The 18577-nt window shown below is 27.3% G+C and overlaps 1 protein-coding gene across 7 annotated transcripts in view; it reads left to right on the top strand.

Moving 5' to 3' along the window:
• The window catches only part of LOC111636673 (disheveled-associated activator of morphogenesis 1-like), a 76552-nt gene that overhangs the window by 18921 nt on the left and 39054 nt on the right, over nucleotides 1–18577 (top strand). For 5 of the 7 annotated variants that reach the window (XM_023381997.1, XM_023381966.1, XM_023381981.1 and 2 more), the window contains 9 exons: nucleotides 6014–6229; nucleotides 6362–6451; nucleotides 15485–15550; nucleotides 15837–15925; nucleotides 16007–16142; nucleotides 16256–16453; nucleotides 16528–16742; nucleotides 16836–16902; nucleotides 17746–17863. In XM_023381997.1, coding sequence (XP_023237765.1) covers nucleotides 6050–6229; nucleotides 6362–6451; nucleotides 15485–15550; nucleotides 15837–15925; nucleotides 16007–16142; nucleotides 16256–16453; nucleotides 16528–16742; nucleotides 16836–16902; nucleotides 17746–17863 — 1159 coding nt within the window. In that variant the 5' untranslated portion in view covers nucleotides 6014–6049. Of the gene's footprint in view, nucleotides 1–4379; nucleotides 4556–5193; nucleotides 5401–6013; nucleotides 6230–6361; nucleotides 6452–15484; nucleotides 15551–15836; nucleotides 15926–16006; nucleotides 16143–16255; nucleotides 16454–16527; nucleotides 16743–16835; nucleotides 16903–17745; nucleotides 17864–18577 lie in introns of those variants that run through there. The other 2 variants (XM_023381975.1, XM_023382004.1) reach the window with 2 other exon arrangements.

The raw sequence follows: 18577 nt of genomic DNA, 5'->3' as shown, positions 1-18577 counted from the left end.
TAAGACTGCAAAAAGATATCTACAAATCCTCCGAAAACTTCTCAAAAGATTCTTAAAAACTTTGCAAAAAGATATCTATAAATCCTCCGAAAACTTTTCAAGAGCAATCCGAATCTCAATCTTTCTGAAGGATCTGATTCTTTACAGAAGCTCGGAATCTCGGATATTTTTAAAATTAATTACAGAATCTTTAGAAAATTCTGTAAAATACTCTCTGAATACTCAAAACTTTTAAGATTATTTCTAATTTTTAAAAAATTTACTTTTGAAACTTATCAGATCAGCGATTAAGATTCATTAAACTTAATACGCGATTTTTCAAAGTAAAAAGATTCAATATGAGAAAATGATTATCTAAAAATAATTATCGATCGGTACGTTTTGTAAATAATTCAGAATTGATCAAATATAAAATAAAAATTGATGGAATAAAAGTAAAGTTTAGATTGAAAGCAACGAAAGCTTATTCTATAGAAGAGATATATTCGAAGGAGGTACAGTACAGTACCATGGTAACCTTTCAGGGCGTTGTTGTGTCAATTTTAATATAAGTCTGTGATATATAGGCATATTTATCTACTATAGATGTTTGACGTGTTTGGTATGTTAGGTGAGATCGTGTACGGAATAAAGATATAATAAATGAATATAATATAAATAGAAACCAGGAAAAAAACTAATAACTTCTTTGATAAAGTGAAAACTGAAAATATAAAGGAAACTCGTGAATGGTTTACGTGGAACAAATACAAGAAGAAATTTATTTTACAAAATGGAAAATGTAAAATTAAAGCAAGCGTGAAATGAAGAAAATTATGAATTTCGTTGAAAGTTAAATGATTATTTTTACATGAGAGCGTGTGGAATTTATTTATGTGAACACAAGCCAACATTAAAATTTTATTTTTATTCTTGTTTTTTAAATAATTAAAAAATATATTAAAATTTATGCCGGTTACATTTATAAAATTATGCAAATTGTTATTCATAATATGTAAAAGTTTTCTAATTAATATCTGGATGTGTGTGGATTTAATACGATGCCAAATGTATAATGGTTTTTTTTTTTTTAAATTGGAAATGCTGATGGGAAATTTGTTTCAATATTTTAAATTCAAAAATATAGACTAATTCGAGATTAAATTAAATATATTTAAACTCTTTTCGTCCCGGGAGTACGAAGAGGGCCATTTTCCGTGCTCAGTGTGGGTTCGGAGAGATCCGTATTAGAGAAGGTTGGGTGGTAAGAAAGGTGCCAAATATATTCGGGACAGACAACCCGTGAAAAATTCCATGGGAATTGCCCGGATCCCCAGAAAAGTAGACTGACGCCTTAATCACCTCGTCCACCCAGACGTTTTGAGTAATGTTTAATACCAGAATTTTGAAACTAGATGCTGCACAAGGCAAATTCGTTGGTACCAAGTCACTTGGCTTTGTCGTATTTCGGAGAATATTTCTCAATTACCTTAAAATTCTTAGTTACTTAACTTTTTACACCATTCTTTTTCATTAACTTTTTAAAATCGTTGAATGGAGTAAAGAAAATGGATCATTTTGAATTTATAAGTTAATTTATAAATTATATAAATTAAAGTATAATTTATACTCTGTGTAATTCCAAAAGAGGAATAGAATACATTTCTTATTTTTACTAGAAATGATTGAAATTACAGTTATTTTGAATTCGTATGCAATTATCTTTAGTCTGTGCTTCACACTTTTCGACACGTGTTTCCGAGAGATATCAGTTTAAATTTTTCTGCTATTTCTGTTTATATAAGAATACTTTGTCATTAAAGTCATGCGATATGTGTTATTATATTTATTTCCATTTTAAATTAACAAAACTGATTGTTTTGGTACCAAACAATCAACATAAGCACCCCTCGATCTCCCCGTTTAATATTTTCTATAAATTCCATTAAAATTTCTATATAATCCTTCAGATTCGAAGATGGTTTCTTAACATAAGCCAATTTTTAAATAAATTGAAATATAAAAACTACTCTACACAAAAATATCTTCACTACATAATGACAAGAAATTCTACTTAAAAATCATGATGCATTGATTTTACTCATTTAAAAATCCTAATGAAAAACTTTAATCTATATCTTCATTAATTTATCCTACAAAACTGCAAAAATAATGCCAGAATGTCGTTTATCAAGTAACAGCTGTAGTAGAAAAATGTAAACGGCTTTATAAATTAGCATAATCCCATTTTTCATAGTTTAATGTATGATTTGAACTAAAACTAATGCAAATGATTACTTTAAAATAACTAAAATAAATGTTAAATGAAATCTATTGTCTATATGTAATATTCAACGTTCAAATCACTAAATTACAATTATATTGATGTAATTATAGAAATTAAAATTACATAAAAAGTGTAATGTAGATTTTTAATTTTAAAAGTTTTCTCTTAATCAGTAAGAACTAATTTATCATTATGATCATACACTGAATAGTTTCCCTTTTTTAAATGATAATAGTAATAGAACAAAATATAAAAATAAATTCAATTTTAGTTTGAAAAAAAAAGGCATTATTTTATTTCTAATATGGTCAGAATGAATCCAATAAAGTTTCTTGGAATTCTAAACAAGTTCATGCACTAATCAATCATAACATGTATTTAAGTCACTATATTTTCGTGCAAGCAAAAGTCCAATTCTGTGGATAATTACCGTATCCGTTTGTTGATTTTTTTTACATTTATATGCGTTAAATATATGGTTATAATGTAATATATTCGTTTAAATAATTTCGTAAAAATTGAATAGGAAGTGAAAAATCTAAATTTAACATAGAGATAACCTTCAAATGTGAATTTTTATACTCGAATGTAAGTAAATTCCATAAAGATGTAGGACCTAGATTTATTTTATTAAAATAAAAATTCTCAGGACATATTATCATATATTTTGAAGTCATATAAACAGTAGGATATCTATGAGATGGCTATAAGTATTTCTTCCTATTATCATTATTATTAAACTGAATAAAACACGATTAATCTCTAAATATGTTAATTCTAATTATATTAATATAAAATATAAAATATTACATAAAATGTTTTTTTTTTTTAATATAAGGATATGAAATTAGACATCTGCTTTAATACTAAGAGATATTTAAAGTTGCATAGTAATTAATATTCCTACATGCATTGCACATTGTAAAATATGCTGTGCATGTATTTTTATTAATGTTTTATGCAAAATTCACGCTCTAACAGATCTTTACATGCTTAACCAGTGACTAGATGAGTAGGAATACAAATAAAAATTTATTATTCTATCCATTAAATATTATTTAAAATATTCAAATGCTATTTAATTAAATTTATGTCTACTTCTTTCCAGATATGACATTGCACATCAATTATAAGCGAGAGATATCTAACAAAATCAATAAAAATGGCAACAATTTAGCCAAAAAGATTGGCTTTTCGGCATAATTTATCATAAACAAATATTATTACTATAAATGATCGTTTCTCGAGACATAAATTAAATAACGTGGAACCTCTAATAACGACCACCTTCCAACAATGGCTATTTCTAAACAGCGGCCATTTTTCGGAACAATTTTTTTGGGGATGGGAGAACAAAAATTCATACAAAACAATCTCTAAGCAACGGTCGTTTTTCTTTTTATATTCCCCATCAGTTGCCATTATTCAGGCCACTGATGGGGAATATTGTAGGCTTGGAAACACGAACTGATTGTAGACTTGACCAGGGCCGGCTGGAAGTTTTGCGGGGCCTCGGGAACACGTTATTAGTGGGGCCCAAAATATTTTCGACATCGCTACGCGATACTTACTCGTGGTGTTATATTATTTTGAAATTATCTTTTATATTTTTATTTACATTTTTCGAGAAGTTTTTAAAATATAGACTACGCTCTTCACTTCAAATTAGTGGCTTGCCCCTGTAAATCATACTTTTCTTTTAACAATAGAGTAGTGCCATAATTTTTGAATTGAAATAACATGGCTTCCAGTTTGCATAGGAAGTTCGTATACAATTAAGCGGTACCTCCTGTATCTAACTTTTCCATATCTTGTCTTGAATTTCATTTATATAACACCATTCTCTAGATTAAAGAAAGACAGACAGACAGTGGAAACTTATGTCTACAATTTTTTCAATTTATTTTTAAGATAAAATTTAAATTTTCTTTTTTTAAAATGAGATATAATCCTACATATTATTAGCATAATAAAGAACAGAATAAAATTTTTTACATTAGTTTCTTGCCTGATCTCATGTCAAAAATACAGCATAGCATCATCCAAGATGAGTCAACTTCCTTAGGAAATCCTTTAACATCACTTTTATTTCGATTCACGTCGCGTTATGGTCGATTTATATGTTATTACTCTTATATCTCCAACAACTGTATCGAGATCATTTGGGATTCTCCTTTTTTTTATATCTTCGTAAACTTAAACTGTAAAAAAAAGGTGATAAATCGATAAAGTTGTCCAAGAAAAGTTTTGAATAAGCTAATATGACATCAAAGTGCGATATAAATTATGGTAAATATGAATAGAATTTCTATATTTAGATATAAAAATTTGGCAAATTTATAAGTGTTATATATAGGTTATATATATAAAACTTGATTGATGATAATATAATCATTGAGATAAATCGTTAAAATAAATATTTATGAATAAAATAATAAAATTTATAGCCGAATAAAAGATAAATTCTGAATATTGATGGATAATAAAATAAAGATTATTTTCTCGCAATAAATCGAAAACTGATATTATTATGTTAACATAAATGGGAAGATGCTGGATAATTCCCCTGTAAAATATTGATTATACAATAGATTTGTTACAACAGTAAAATAGTTTCATTAGCAACCTTGTATAATACAGACAAATATCATTAGAAATTAAAATAATTATTAAAATTTTAAAATAAAATCATAAATAATTATTTTTTTTTTCTTTCCACCCTTCAACAAATGTGTAAAAACGTGAATGAACGTGTCAATTTCACGTGTAATTGACATATTTAGTCACGTGTTTAAAAATGCTGACCTGTACTCATTTGCAAAAATAAAACTCAAGGCTTTTTTTTTATTATTTTAAAAAAATTATTACTTTTTTAGGATTACTTTTGAAAGTGTAAAATAGACAGAAACATTATGGTAATTTTGCTAAAATAGAATTGTGTAAAACATAATGGATATTAATATGATAAGAATACTTCACTTGATATTGTAGAATAAATGAAATTTAATTCTCTAGAATAAATTAACTGTCTTAGTGTTTGGAAGACAAATTCATCTGATATTAAAATGCTAATTACTCAAATATGACAGATTGTTTAATATATGAAGACAGAGAGATCAATGAGTTATTAAGATGTAAGCTATATTTAAGAATAAGCATAATTGTGTATATTGCCTTGAAATAATTAATATCTAGCATAGCTTGTCTGTAGTATTCTATCTGTATTCATAATTAATAAACTGAATTCACATGTATGATGATTTTTTAGTGTTTACAATTTTAAATGAAACTTTTTGTTATGGTAGTTAAGTAAGTCTGAAAGTTGTAGTTATTGATTTATATTCCAAAAATTAAAAATTTTAGACATGATACTGGTATCAAAATGTATACAAATACTCAGTTTATTGCTTTTTCAAATAAAGATTGCTTGCTAAGATGAATAAACTTACATATGTAATTTGTTTCATAGATTAGATATGGAATTTTTCTTGGATTTTATTGATAAATTTATTACATGATTTATCACATAATAGTCTAAATTTATTTTATTTTATTTATTTAATGTTTTTCAATTAAATATTTAAGTTAAATATTTTGCTAAAAAATTATCACTGATAATTTATAGCAAAATATTTATTAACAATGGATAGGGAAGAAAAGAAATTTTTGGTTTTTTCTGATAAAGAAATTAATAGTTTGTAAAATATTGATTGCGTGCGAACTTAAAATATATTTTAATTTGTCTAGCATTTAGTGTTGACCGTGTCTGATCATCTAAACAAGATGCCGGCACACAGAAGAGGAAAAGGTTTGTGCGGTTGCTTCGGCAGCAACGAGCCGCCGGAAATTACCTATCACGTAGTAGAAAATGGTGGAATTGTAAATTTACAACCTCATCCTCTTACTCCGACTCAACCCATGCCTGATGAAGAAGAGTTAAATGCAAAATTTGCAGAATTAGTTGTAAGGACTCTTTTTATAAGATATTTAATAAGATTTTTTAATAAAAAAGTTAAAATTATTTTACATACAATATAATGATAATAACAATGATGATTATTTTTAATTCAATGTTGGTATATTTGTTCTTTACAGGAAGAACTAGATTTAACAGCAGCTAAAAGAGAAGTAATGTTTAATCTTCCATCTGAGAAGAAATGGCAATTATACTTAAGCAAAAAAACAGTAAGCTTTCATTAAGTGATATAAAATATTTACAAATTTTTATTATGATTAGCTTCTTTGAGTTCTTTTATTAAATTTAAAAAAGATTAAATGTTTTTATTTAGTATAATTTACTGTATTTTTGATTCCATAAATTATATTTCTACTTGGATAATTGGATCTCCTTGTTATATAATAGTTACATAATAATCTGGCAGAAATTAGGATTTTAGTTAACTGCCTTGCATTGATTGTTATTTTACTTTTAATTTTTTATATTGTAAACAATGTAGAATCATTTGATAAAGAATATTTGGAGCAGAGCTTGAACTCATAATTCATATCCTTGGAATGTATATTGTTAGTTGTACTATCTAAACAATACCAAGCCAAATTCTTTTCAAACTATAGACCTATGAATTAAAACTTTACAATAACATTATTAATTATTTATCAGTTGTTCTAAAACAATATTTTAAGTTTAAATTTAATTATTAAACTTAATATATTATACGCTTTAAATTTAATAATTTAATTTCAAATGTTTCATAGAATGATGATAGCTCTTCTTTTTTGGTTTACATTCTCCACAATATTTATTATATTTTTAAAATTAGAATGAAGTATAATTTATATAATAAGTTAGAATGAAATAACTTATTGTAGATTTAAAATATCAATTGAATAAGGAAATGTAATTATCTTTAATATCATCTATTTAAAAACAATATTTTATCTTTAATTAAACATGTTGCCATATATTATTAACTCTTCTAAAATTAATTTTTTTTCACTCCTCTATTTTATTATTTTTCTGTATATCTTTTTTCAGTAGTAATGTTAATGTTGTGTAATTGACACTACAAAGTTTTAACCTTAATTTTTTTTGATATACTAGATATTTATTTCCTGTTAAATATATATTACATTATTCATATTGTAGGCTATTGTATGTAATGATGAAAAGGCAGGACTGATAATCTTTCATATAATCATGTTTCTATTAAAGTGTATAAGTTAAAAAAAATTTCTTGTATGATATATGTATCAATAAGTTCTTTGTTGGTATAGATCTAAATATTTAATGTATAACTTAAATTATAGCAGGTTCACACATATATTAAAGAGGATATTATATAGATAATTATAATAATAAATTGTAAAAGCATTACTAATATTTGTCATACATCATACATTGAAATCTTGTTACATTCTTGATTGTACATTCTATAAAATGTAGTACTGTACATTCTGATAATATAAGTCTAAAATAAGTTTATTTGTTTGAAGAAACAATGTTATCTAGCACATTGAGAATAAACTAAAATAAGAAGAAATTTATTTTTTCTTGAAAATAAATTATATTTTCTAACATTGTTTCATAGAAAACAAGACAATTAATTCTATATATCATAAGTAAAATCAAAATAATATACCTAAAACTGATGTTTTTATTACTAGTATTAGTAAAAATATTAGAAAATGATATTAACATTTAATTAATTGATTTTATAATTTAATTCTAATCTCATATGTAAATATTCCATTTAATATATTTACATAGAAAAAGAAATTTATGAAAATGATTTTAAAATAATTAAATAGAAAAAATTTTTATTAAAAATATATGAGAGAAAATGAATTCATTAAGAAAATAATTTAAGAGAATAAAGTAATAAGAGAAAACATACAAAGTTTAAGTGAATATTTACACAAAATTATGTTATTGCAGTAATTAAATAGAATAAATACAATGATAAGGTTTTAAAATAGAATTATGGAAAACAAACACATCTAAGAACTGATTTTTATAGATGTTTCAGTAATTGAATTAAATAAAAATTGTTTTCATACTTTAATTACTTTTATTGATTTTTTTTTTACTGATTTGGTTATATTAGGAAATACTTGCAAGGGGTAATAATCTGTAATATTTTTGCATTGTATATAACAGTCATTTTATGGCAGCATAGTTATAAAATTCAGCCAAAGATATATGTGATTATATGAACTCCTGAAGATGGTGATGTAAACCCAAAATGCTTTTGGGTTTACATCACCATTCAGGAGTTCAGTTTAAATCCAAACCAAATCCAAACATAAATCTTTCAATCTAGACTTCCAAAATTTGAATTATGGCTTTGATTATATATTTATACCAAGATACTTAGTCCAGAAAATATATATACATTTTCTTAACTGCAGTTTGACTAATTGAAGAAATTTGCTATTTAAATAGAAGAATCGGTTTCCTATGTTTCGTGCTAGCGTACTTTTCCTATAGAAGGACTTATCAAACTGGACAGCCTTGGGACAGAATGACAAGACAGAATTTTCTTCTATGTATTTATTATGATATGCATTTTGGGCATAACAGCTCCTTTTTCAGTCATGATACATAGATCTCTTTGTGGATTTCTAGGTATATGCACTCTTGAACTCTCTCTTCAAAGTTCTTTTCAACTTTCCAAATAAATTTAGTTAAATCTTGCATCATTTTTGTTATGTTTTATATTATATTAGGTATATGCACCTACATTATTATGTATATACATTATGATGGAATATTACATGAAATAATAAATCAAGGCAATTATCTTGAATTGCCAACAAATCCAACACAAGGCATAATTCAAAACTTAAAAAAGTTGTTAAAATCCTAAAGGCCAAAAACAGAATATCCGAAAACAAAAAAACTATATTAAAATTAAATAATAGAACACCAAAATATTCCATTAGAATAAAAACACAAAAATCCAGTAAACTACAGACTACTGACTGACATTAAAAACTACACCCTAGACAACTTGGAATTGTTTATTAAGAACAAGCTAAAAGAATTTGAGGTATCACAGCATAACATACCAAATGCAGATGAGTTCCTGAAAAGAATAAAGAATTGTATTTTGTAGAAAATCAAAATTGATGTAAACACTAGATTAGCATCACTAGACGTAAAAAATATGTACCCATCCATCAGTAAAAATAAAACCAAAGAGACATTAGATAATATTAAAAGTCCAGAACGGTTAAATGAATTAATAATTCTAGTCTTAGATAATAATAATTTTGAATACAATAATAAATGGCATAAGCAAAAAGACAGCATCCCTCTGAGTACATGTACAGGACCTAGATTGGCTGAACTAAGTATGATCAAAATAGACATTGTAGCTAAAATAAAAGGAATACAAGTGATATTTTGCTATGTTGATGATTATTTTATAGTTTATAACAATAAAAATACAAATATAAATAAAATTAAAAACATAATAAATGGTATAGATAATGAAATAAAATTTTATGTAGTGAATGAAGAAAATAATAATTTATCGTATTTAGATGTACTAATAACTAGGGAAAAAAACAGCAATATAAGTATTATATTAAAAAGCATAAAAAAAGGCAGTAAGGCCAATAAAGTAATACATTATACATCAAAAATATCAATGCTTGTCAAAAAGAACACATTCAATATGTTTATAAAGAAAATCATAGAAAGAACAACCAATCCAAAGGATCAAGAAAATGAAATAAATAACATCATAAAATTGTATTTACTTAATGAGTATAACAGAAAAATCGTTAATAGTTGGTTAAAAAAACATCCAAATTCCATACCGAATGGAGAAAATACCAAGGATATGAAATTTATTGAAATGATATATGTATCTGGTTTATTTGAAAAATGAAAAATAATGTTAGGAAAAGTGGTATTCTATTAGTACCAGAACAGCATAATTAATTAGTCAAAAAAATTTAAAATAAAGAAAATGAACCTTAAAAAGGAATATGGAACAGAATCAATATTATACAAAAGCTGGAGTGCAATTGCACTGATTTCCACTGTTGCTGTATGCCATAGTATATATATATATATCACTACTTTGGAAGAAAACTGGCATAACTCAAAAAAGTGCGATTTTTCGATTATGTCATAATCAAAACGAAAATGTAGTAAATTTTTATGTGGAAGAATGTCACAAAAGTAACCTGCATATTCGGCCACTAGAGAGCAGTTATGTGGGAGATAAGTGATATTCAGTTAAACTTTGGTTAAATCTTTGCATGGGATTTTCTCAAAACTAGTAATTTTGAGTTGTGCTGGTTGAGTTTTCTTCCAAAGTAGCGATAAATTTTATTTTAATTTCTATATAGTTTCCTTTTTTTCCTTTGTCTATTGTTTCTCCCTTCTAGAAATTTCCTTCTCAACCCTTTCTTCTTGGGTGGTGGTGACTAATCCCTTGGAACAAAAGAGAGGAATGTGGCCCTGAGGGTGATGTGTATAATCAACGGTCATTCTTGGCTGGGACTCCGACGAGATAGGACAGAAGGAGTGGATTCTCTAGTGCAGTGGTTCTCAAACTTTTTTTGCAATGGAACCCTTTTACATTATTTGTAATATAATGGAACCCTTATTTAAATTAATACTTATTATAATAAAAGAAATATTTTATTTGAATCACACCATAAATTGGAATATTAAATTTTAGTGAGATGAATGCATCTGTTTTTTTAACGTAAGTATCCTCTGGAAATTTGGTTTTATGCTTGATAACTGGATTCTCATATCTGGGGCGGCATCCAGTCTGCTTCGATACTTAGTTTTCGTGCTAGCATATCTTGAAAATCCTGATTCACACCAATATGTCGTCGTAAAAGGCAAAAGTATTTTTATGGCCTGTTTGGATATTTCAGGATATTCTTCAAGTAGATTCCCCCAGAATACATCTAACGGCACTTCTTCAAATTTAGCCTTTAACTGAGTATCGGATGTAATTTCTATTAATTTCTCATAATCCACTGACAGAAATCCTGTTGGTTTTTTTGTTACTGTGAATGGATTTTGTACCCAATAATATTCTTTGTACTCCAAGTTAGGAAAATACTCGGTAAGAGATGAGGATAAGCTGTTGAGATGATCTTTAATTTCATCGAGTGTCTCTGTGTCCAATTCCATTTCAGACTCTTGTAGAAATTTAGTAAGAAGTGGAAAACAGTCAAAATTATCATGTTCTACTTCTGAAATCCAGTACTGTAATTTACGAGATAAAGATATCATATTATCTTGAGTTCGAAAAATGTTTGTTTCCTTTCTTTGTAGAGATAGGCATGTTTCATTCAACTTTGAAAAAACATCTGCTAAATATGTAAGTTTTGCTCGCCATACATTATTTTTTAATCTGTCAGACAAATTAAATTTATGTTCAAGAAAGTAAAACTGCAATTCTTTTATCAATTCAACCATTCTCACCAGCACATTTCCTCTTGAAAGCCATCTTACTTCTGTATGTAAAAGAAGAGTCGTTTGATGGCTACCCATATCTTCACATAAAGCTTTAAATACTCTTGATTGTAATGGCCGAGTCTTAATAAAATTGATAATTTGTACGGCTTCGTCCAAAACTACCTTTAATGAAGCAGAAATTCTTTTTGTCACTAATGCGTATCTGTGAAGAATGCAGTGATTACTGCTGCAGTTTTTTGCAGCATTTTTTATTCTAGTTACAGCACCAGATAATTTTCCCATCATAGCCTTCGCTCCATCAGTGCACACTGAAATGCATTTATCCCAACCAATACCATGATTTGTTATATAATTATCAACACAATCAAATATATCTTTTCCTGTGGTATGAAGCTCTAAACTTTTACAGAAAAGAAAATTGTCCTCAATTCTTTTATTGAAGTCATATCTAACAAACACAAGTAGAATTGCCAGTCCAGCCACATCTGTAGACTCATCCATTTGCAACGCGTAAGCATCACATGCATGCAGTCGTGAAATAAGTTCGGTTTCAATGTCATCAGAAATATCAGCAATACGCCTCGACACTGTATCATTAGATAGAGATATAGATTCAACCTTTTGAGCAGACTTTTCATCAAATACACATGAAACTATATCTTTCAATATAGGTTTTATCAATGATTCACCGATAGTGTGTGCTTCGCCATGAAGAGAAATATGGTAAGATGCTTTATATGATGCTTCAGTTGCATTTTCATTGTCTGTTCTGCATTTCTTCACCATGAAATTTGTAGTTTTATTGAAACTTTCAAGTTTCCTTTCAAAAAAAGATTTATCCTTATTTTTATAGACACTATGCCTGGTCTCCATGTGTCTTTGCAACTTTGCTGGTGCCAACGAACTGTTAGCTAATCTTGTGTGACAAAGTATACAAATGGCGTCTGGGGCTTCTTCATCACCAGTACTAGTAAAGCCATATGACAAATACTGAGGATCATACTTGCGTTTCTTTTTGCCTGGCTGCCGTTCAGAACAAGAGGGAACATATTCCATGTTTTTTGAACTAGTTGCAGATTGTTCCTTTGCAAGTTCATCTTTTTCTGTATCTTCTTTGGATGTTGTTGCTTTACTAATCCTTTTTAACCACTGATCCATTGTAGGGCATTAAAAATAGTAAAAATAATTTGAGTAGAAGAAATGCTTACGGTAACAGTAGAGCAGCACAACCTTACTGCACGTGTGTAACTAACCGATAAAGCCAGCCATCACCAATGTTGCCAACTCTGAATAATCTAGTCTGGCAACACTTGCTGTCAGTGGGAATTCATTGATGTTATAAGATATGATATGTACCAATTTCTTATGTTACGATTAAATGTTGCTTTTCAATGTAGCTTCACGGAACCCCTGACCTTGCTTCATGGAACCCAAGGGTTCCGCGGAACCTACTTTGAGAACCACTGCTCTAGTGCATTTCGGCAGTGCATAGAGAAGTCAGATGAAAGAATCAAGAAAAATTCAATTGAGAAAAATTATTGAGCTCCAAGATTTCCATCGAAGTGAACTGAGAAGGAATAAGAACTATCAAACAACTCCAAAAGAACAAGCGTTCTGGAAATCCACCACCCCAAGATTATCAACAGTACTTGGGTACCCAGTTTCCTCTGCCCTCTATTCTATCATTGGTTTCTGATTCTTAAATTCTCCCTCACTTAGTTGTAATTAGCCGTAGTTAGTTGTAATTATAGTTATAATATATGTATTGCAAAATTATTGAAGATGGGAATTGATTGTGTCGTGAAAATAGAACTGATAACAACCTGATAAAAATTGTAGTATGGCTTGTATTATACTTTTGTACTGGGACAAGAGAATGGGACAGAAAATTTTGCATGAATTCAGACAGAGAAAAACCTGTATGAATTCATGCAAAATAAAGATATTTCTTATATATAGTTGTATTTTGTAACTCTATTTGCATCTCACATCACACCACATTTATATAGGGGAAACCAAGATGGAACACCAAACAAGATTTGGGGAGCACATCCGAGCAATAAAAAATAATGACAATAAATCTGCAATTGCTAAACACTAACGAAAATAGATGTGAAATAAAAGAAACTACAAAAGTTCAAAAATGCAAAAAAATATGTTTAAACAAAAAGTATTTGAACATTTAGAAATTATAAATATAGATAGTAATAAATGAATAAAGAAAAATACAGGCTTACATATACATTAATCTTGTGAGGGTTTCCTAACAGATAGGGAATGAAAAAAGAATCAAACTAACACATATTTGTGAGCCGGAGGGAAACACACCCAAAGGCAAAGTAAATGCAGATGTGTAAGTGAGATGTAGCCTGTAAATTTATAAAACTAAGAATGTATGGTCATATACCTAGAAATCCATAAAGAGATTATGTAGCATGACTGCAGAGGGACCTGTTAGGTCCGAAATGCTTATTATAATAAATACATAAAAGAAAATTATGTCTCAAGGCCATTCTGTCCTATTGCTATCCAGTTTGATAAGTCCATCTATAGGAAAAGTGTTCTAGCATGAAACATAGGAAATAAGTCAATTGACAAAAAGCGATCTGAATAATACAAGAAGAATCAGTATTAAGAATTTGTATATACAGTATTATATAAAAAGTTGTTATACTGTATTTTAATTGCAATAATTACTATGTCAATATTGTTGCATTTAAAGTCTGTAAGAACTGTTTATAATTGAATAAAAATATAAAATTTGAAACAAGTAAATGTTTTAGAAATTCAAAATTTCTTAATAATCATTTAACTATTAGTTAATAATTGTTTATAAAAATAACAAATTAAATTCAAAGCTATTTATAGTTTTCTAGTTCTTGGGTACAATCTTATAAATAATCAGAACATGACTCCAAAATAACATAGACACATTAATAAAACACAACTTCACCATTCAAGCATTGTACAACTTGACCTTGTATCTCACTTTTGTTCAGCTGAAAATCCCATTCTGATCCCTTAGGGATCTTGCTCTTTGGTCCTATCTAGCTCCATCCACTACACTGTTTATGTTTTACCATACAGTATAAATATATTGCAGTTATTTGTCCATTTTGATTCTTATTCAAAGCTTTGTTATCTAAATAAGTGTTTTTTAACTAAACTAGTTAGTTATTCTTGTTCAGTATGATGGAAGTCTACAACATTATTGAGTAATAGGATTTGCAATCTGGTTGGAAACTCTGATTTAGATAAATCAATACTTGTGATGTCTATCTAATCATCTCAATAAGACACTTCAGTGCATTGTGGTCCAATTATGGAAACTTCTATATCATATTTAGAGTACTCTTGGATTTTTCCAATTTTCAACCACTAACAATGAGATCATTATTGTAATAAAAGAGAAAAGAATTAATGACAAATGAAAATAATAATCTGCTTTTCATTATTTATTAATTTTTTTGTTTCTGTTGTTATACAGAAATTTCAATTTTTGCATGTTTCAAAATAACAATCTTTTCACACAAAAGTAAATAATTATGTCTTTATAAAAAAAAATTACTTTGTTTAAATTTTATACTTCAATAAACAAAAAAACAAAGAAGTAAGCTGCCATTTTTATATTGTTNATATATATAATAATAAAAAGTTACAAAATATATTTCATAACTTTCTGATAACCTGAGATTGTAGAAAATTGTAAAATTACTAAATTTCATTTAAAAGTAATAAATTAAACAATTAAAAATTATCAAGGAGAAACTTTTTAAATATTTATAATGCCATAAAATTTTATTTAGGAACAAGTGGAATCAACAGCACATTTTCCAGATTATTATATCGAAAGGGTAAATTCTATGTCCATGGTATGTGTGATAACATTTCAATATTTAACTATTAATTAGATTATATTTTTTGTAATTAATTACATTTATTAACTTTAAAAATAAAAAAAAAATTATTGTTTATATTGCAGCTCCTCTTCCCAAGAGAGGAAGAAGAAGTGATGGTAAGGGCAAAAACTAATTTCTTTTTCCCTTAACAAAAATCTTTAATCTGAGAAAAATAATTTAAGTAATCATCTCCAGCTGGTGTAATTAATTACATTTATTAACTTACAAAATAAAAAAAAAATTATTGTTTATATTGCAGCTCCTCTTCCCAAGAGAGGAAGAAGAAGTGATGGTAAGGGCAAAAATGTTGGACAATCTAAAAACTGCACTTCGAACACAACCTAATAGGTCAATCTCTTTTAATATTTGTTTTTCGCTTTGGCTTCATTTATTAAAAGCTAATTTTGAATAATTTTTTTATTATTATAGTTTTGTTATGAGGTTTTTAGAACAAGATGGCCTATCCTGTTTACTCAGTTTTTTAGAAAATATGGATTATGCTACATCTCAAAGTCCTATTCATACATCATTAATTGGTTGTGTAAAAGCATTAATGAATAATTCAGTATGTATAAATTATTTTTTATTACTTATAATAATTCTTTCCTTTATTTGATTATGTTTAAATGCTTAAATATTGTTATAATTATATGATATTTAACATTTTATGTTTTTTAGAATGGAAGAGCTCACGTACTTGCCCATCCAACTGCCATTAATACAATTGCTCAGAGTTTGAGTTCAGAAAACATTAAAACTAAAATAGCTGTTTTAGAAATATTAGGTGCCGTTTGTTTAGTTCCTGGAGGCCATCGGAAAGTATTAGAAGCAATGTTACATTTTCAGAAATTTGCTTTTGAACGCACGCGATTTCAGGTATGGTTTTAATTTATATTGAACTGTAGGAAATTATTAATATTTTGCTTAAGTCTGGTATATTATTTTTCTAGACTATTGTTAATGATTTAGATAGGAGTACAGGCATCTATCAAGATGAAGTAAATTTAAAAACTGCAATTATGTCTTTTATAAATGCCATTATGAACTATGGTCCTGGAGAAGATCATTTAGAGTTTCGCCTTCACTTAAGATACGAATTTCTCATGCTTGGCATTCAACCTGCAATTGATAAGCTCCGGAAACATGAAAATGCAACTTTAGATAGGTAATTTACTTCTTAATAGGAGATAGAAATAATTTAATTACAACTTGTCTTTTATTAAAATATATATATATATATATATATTTTTATCTTTAGGCATTTAGATATATTTGAAATGGTGAGAAATGAGGATGAAAAAGAAATGGGAAGGAAATTTGACATGGTAAAATGTTTATAATAATTTATTTTTTATCATAGAATTTTAATAAAAATTTATTTTAAAATTATATCTATATTAATATAAAACATTATTTTTCTTTATTGATTATATTGTAAACTGTAAATTTGCTGGTACAGTTTTATTAAATTTATTTGAAGCTGTGCATTCAAGATTAATTTCTTTAAACTTTACAATCTTTCTTTAAATCTTTTTCTTCGTATACACTTCAAAGCTGCTGCTAAGCTAGCTCTGTCTTTACTGTTGACTAAAACTGATTCCTTATTTTTCTTCCAAATTGAGATCCTCTGTGCATACACTGTTTTTATTGTCTCATATCTCTAAAATTTCTGCTTTCTTTTTCTTTTAACTTCATCGTCTTTCTGTAACACTTGTTCCATAAATGCAGTAGTCATTTTTCCTTTCTTACAATCTTCCATATGTTCTTTCAATCCAGTCCTTAGACTTATTGCATCTACACAACATTTATTTTCATCTCTTCCTTTCAATGACACCATATAAGTTACTGCTTTCACAACTGTCATCTTTATATTTTTTTATTTTTTAGTTTTTATGATTAATATTTTTTCTTTCTTATTTTCCCTAGAGTTATATAAAAGCTCCCTTCACATTCTTCAAAATAATGTATTAGCACAATAAAGCAGAATTTAACCATGTTTAAAATATTGGGGATGTGTCATGAAATACATTAATTTTTGTGAAATATTTTCTGATTTTTAATATTATCTATGTTATTTCAAGGAAAGACAGATTATTAAGATTTTGAAATTTTTAAAATTAGTTTTATTAGAAGTTTAATTATTATTAATTAAAAATATATTTATTTAGGTACATGTAGATACAAAAAGTGCAACTGGAATGTTTGATGTATTAAGGAAAAAATTAACACACACAGCAGCCTATCCTCATTTTATGTCTTTATTGCAACACAGCTTACTCCTTCCATGTAATTATTTTTTTTATAATTAAATAGATAATGAAATTCAAAAGGAATTTTAGAATGTAAATTATTTCTTTTAAATAATTATTTACATTGTATTTTAACATATAATGACATGAAAAAAACAACAAAAAATAGAAAAAACTATATAATTGTAATAAGCCTCTTCAGTTTAGTACTACAGAATGTGGTTGCATTCATAGCATATATTGATATGCAATTTATGGCAATATTAGTAGCAAGATATTGTCATTGAGCTGCCATTTTACATGGAAAAGACAGCCACAGAATAACATGGTTTTGTATTAGAGACATAGTTAAAAAAATAACAAGATTGTGTACTTGCTACAGAATGTATATTTAAGTAACCCTTCGACTTAGGTCATCATGGAAACATACCAGATGTTCACACTATCATAAGTTAGTCCATTCCTTTAGATCAGTGATAAGTAATCTTTTCTGAATGATGGCTGCGAGAACTTTGTAAGTTTCTGGTAGGGTACACATTTTTTCTTGTGGAGTTGCAGGTTTTAAGTTTGTTGAATATCATCATACTCCATAACTGCCACTACACTAGGTACTAAAATTATATATTCTAATGATATGCAAACTAGTAATACAGTCAATTTGACTTAAAACAAACATTGATAAAGCAAGTTCGCATGTTAAAGCAAATTATGTCATTGTCACAATGTTAATTTTCATATGATAAAGTGAACA

Source organism: Centruroides sculpturatus, unplaced genomic scaffold (genome assembly GCF_000671375.1).
Source record: "Centruroides sculpturatus isolate CEXI.00-Female unplaced genomic scaffold, Cexi_2.0 scaffold152, whole genome shotgun sequence".
Lineage (NCBI taxonomy): Eukaryota > Metazoa > Arthropoda > Arachnida > Scorpiones > Buthidae > Centruroides > Centruroides sculpturatus.
The sequence above is the reverse complement of the archived record's forward strand: the minus strand, read 5'-3'. Positions and strand labels throughout refer to the sequence as shown.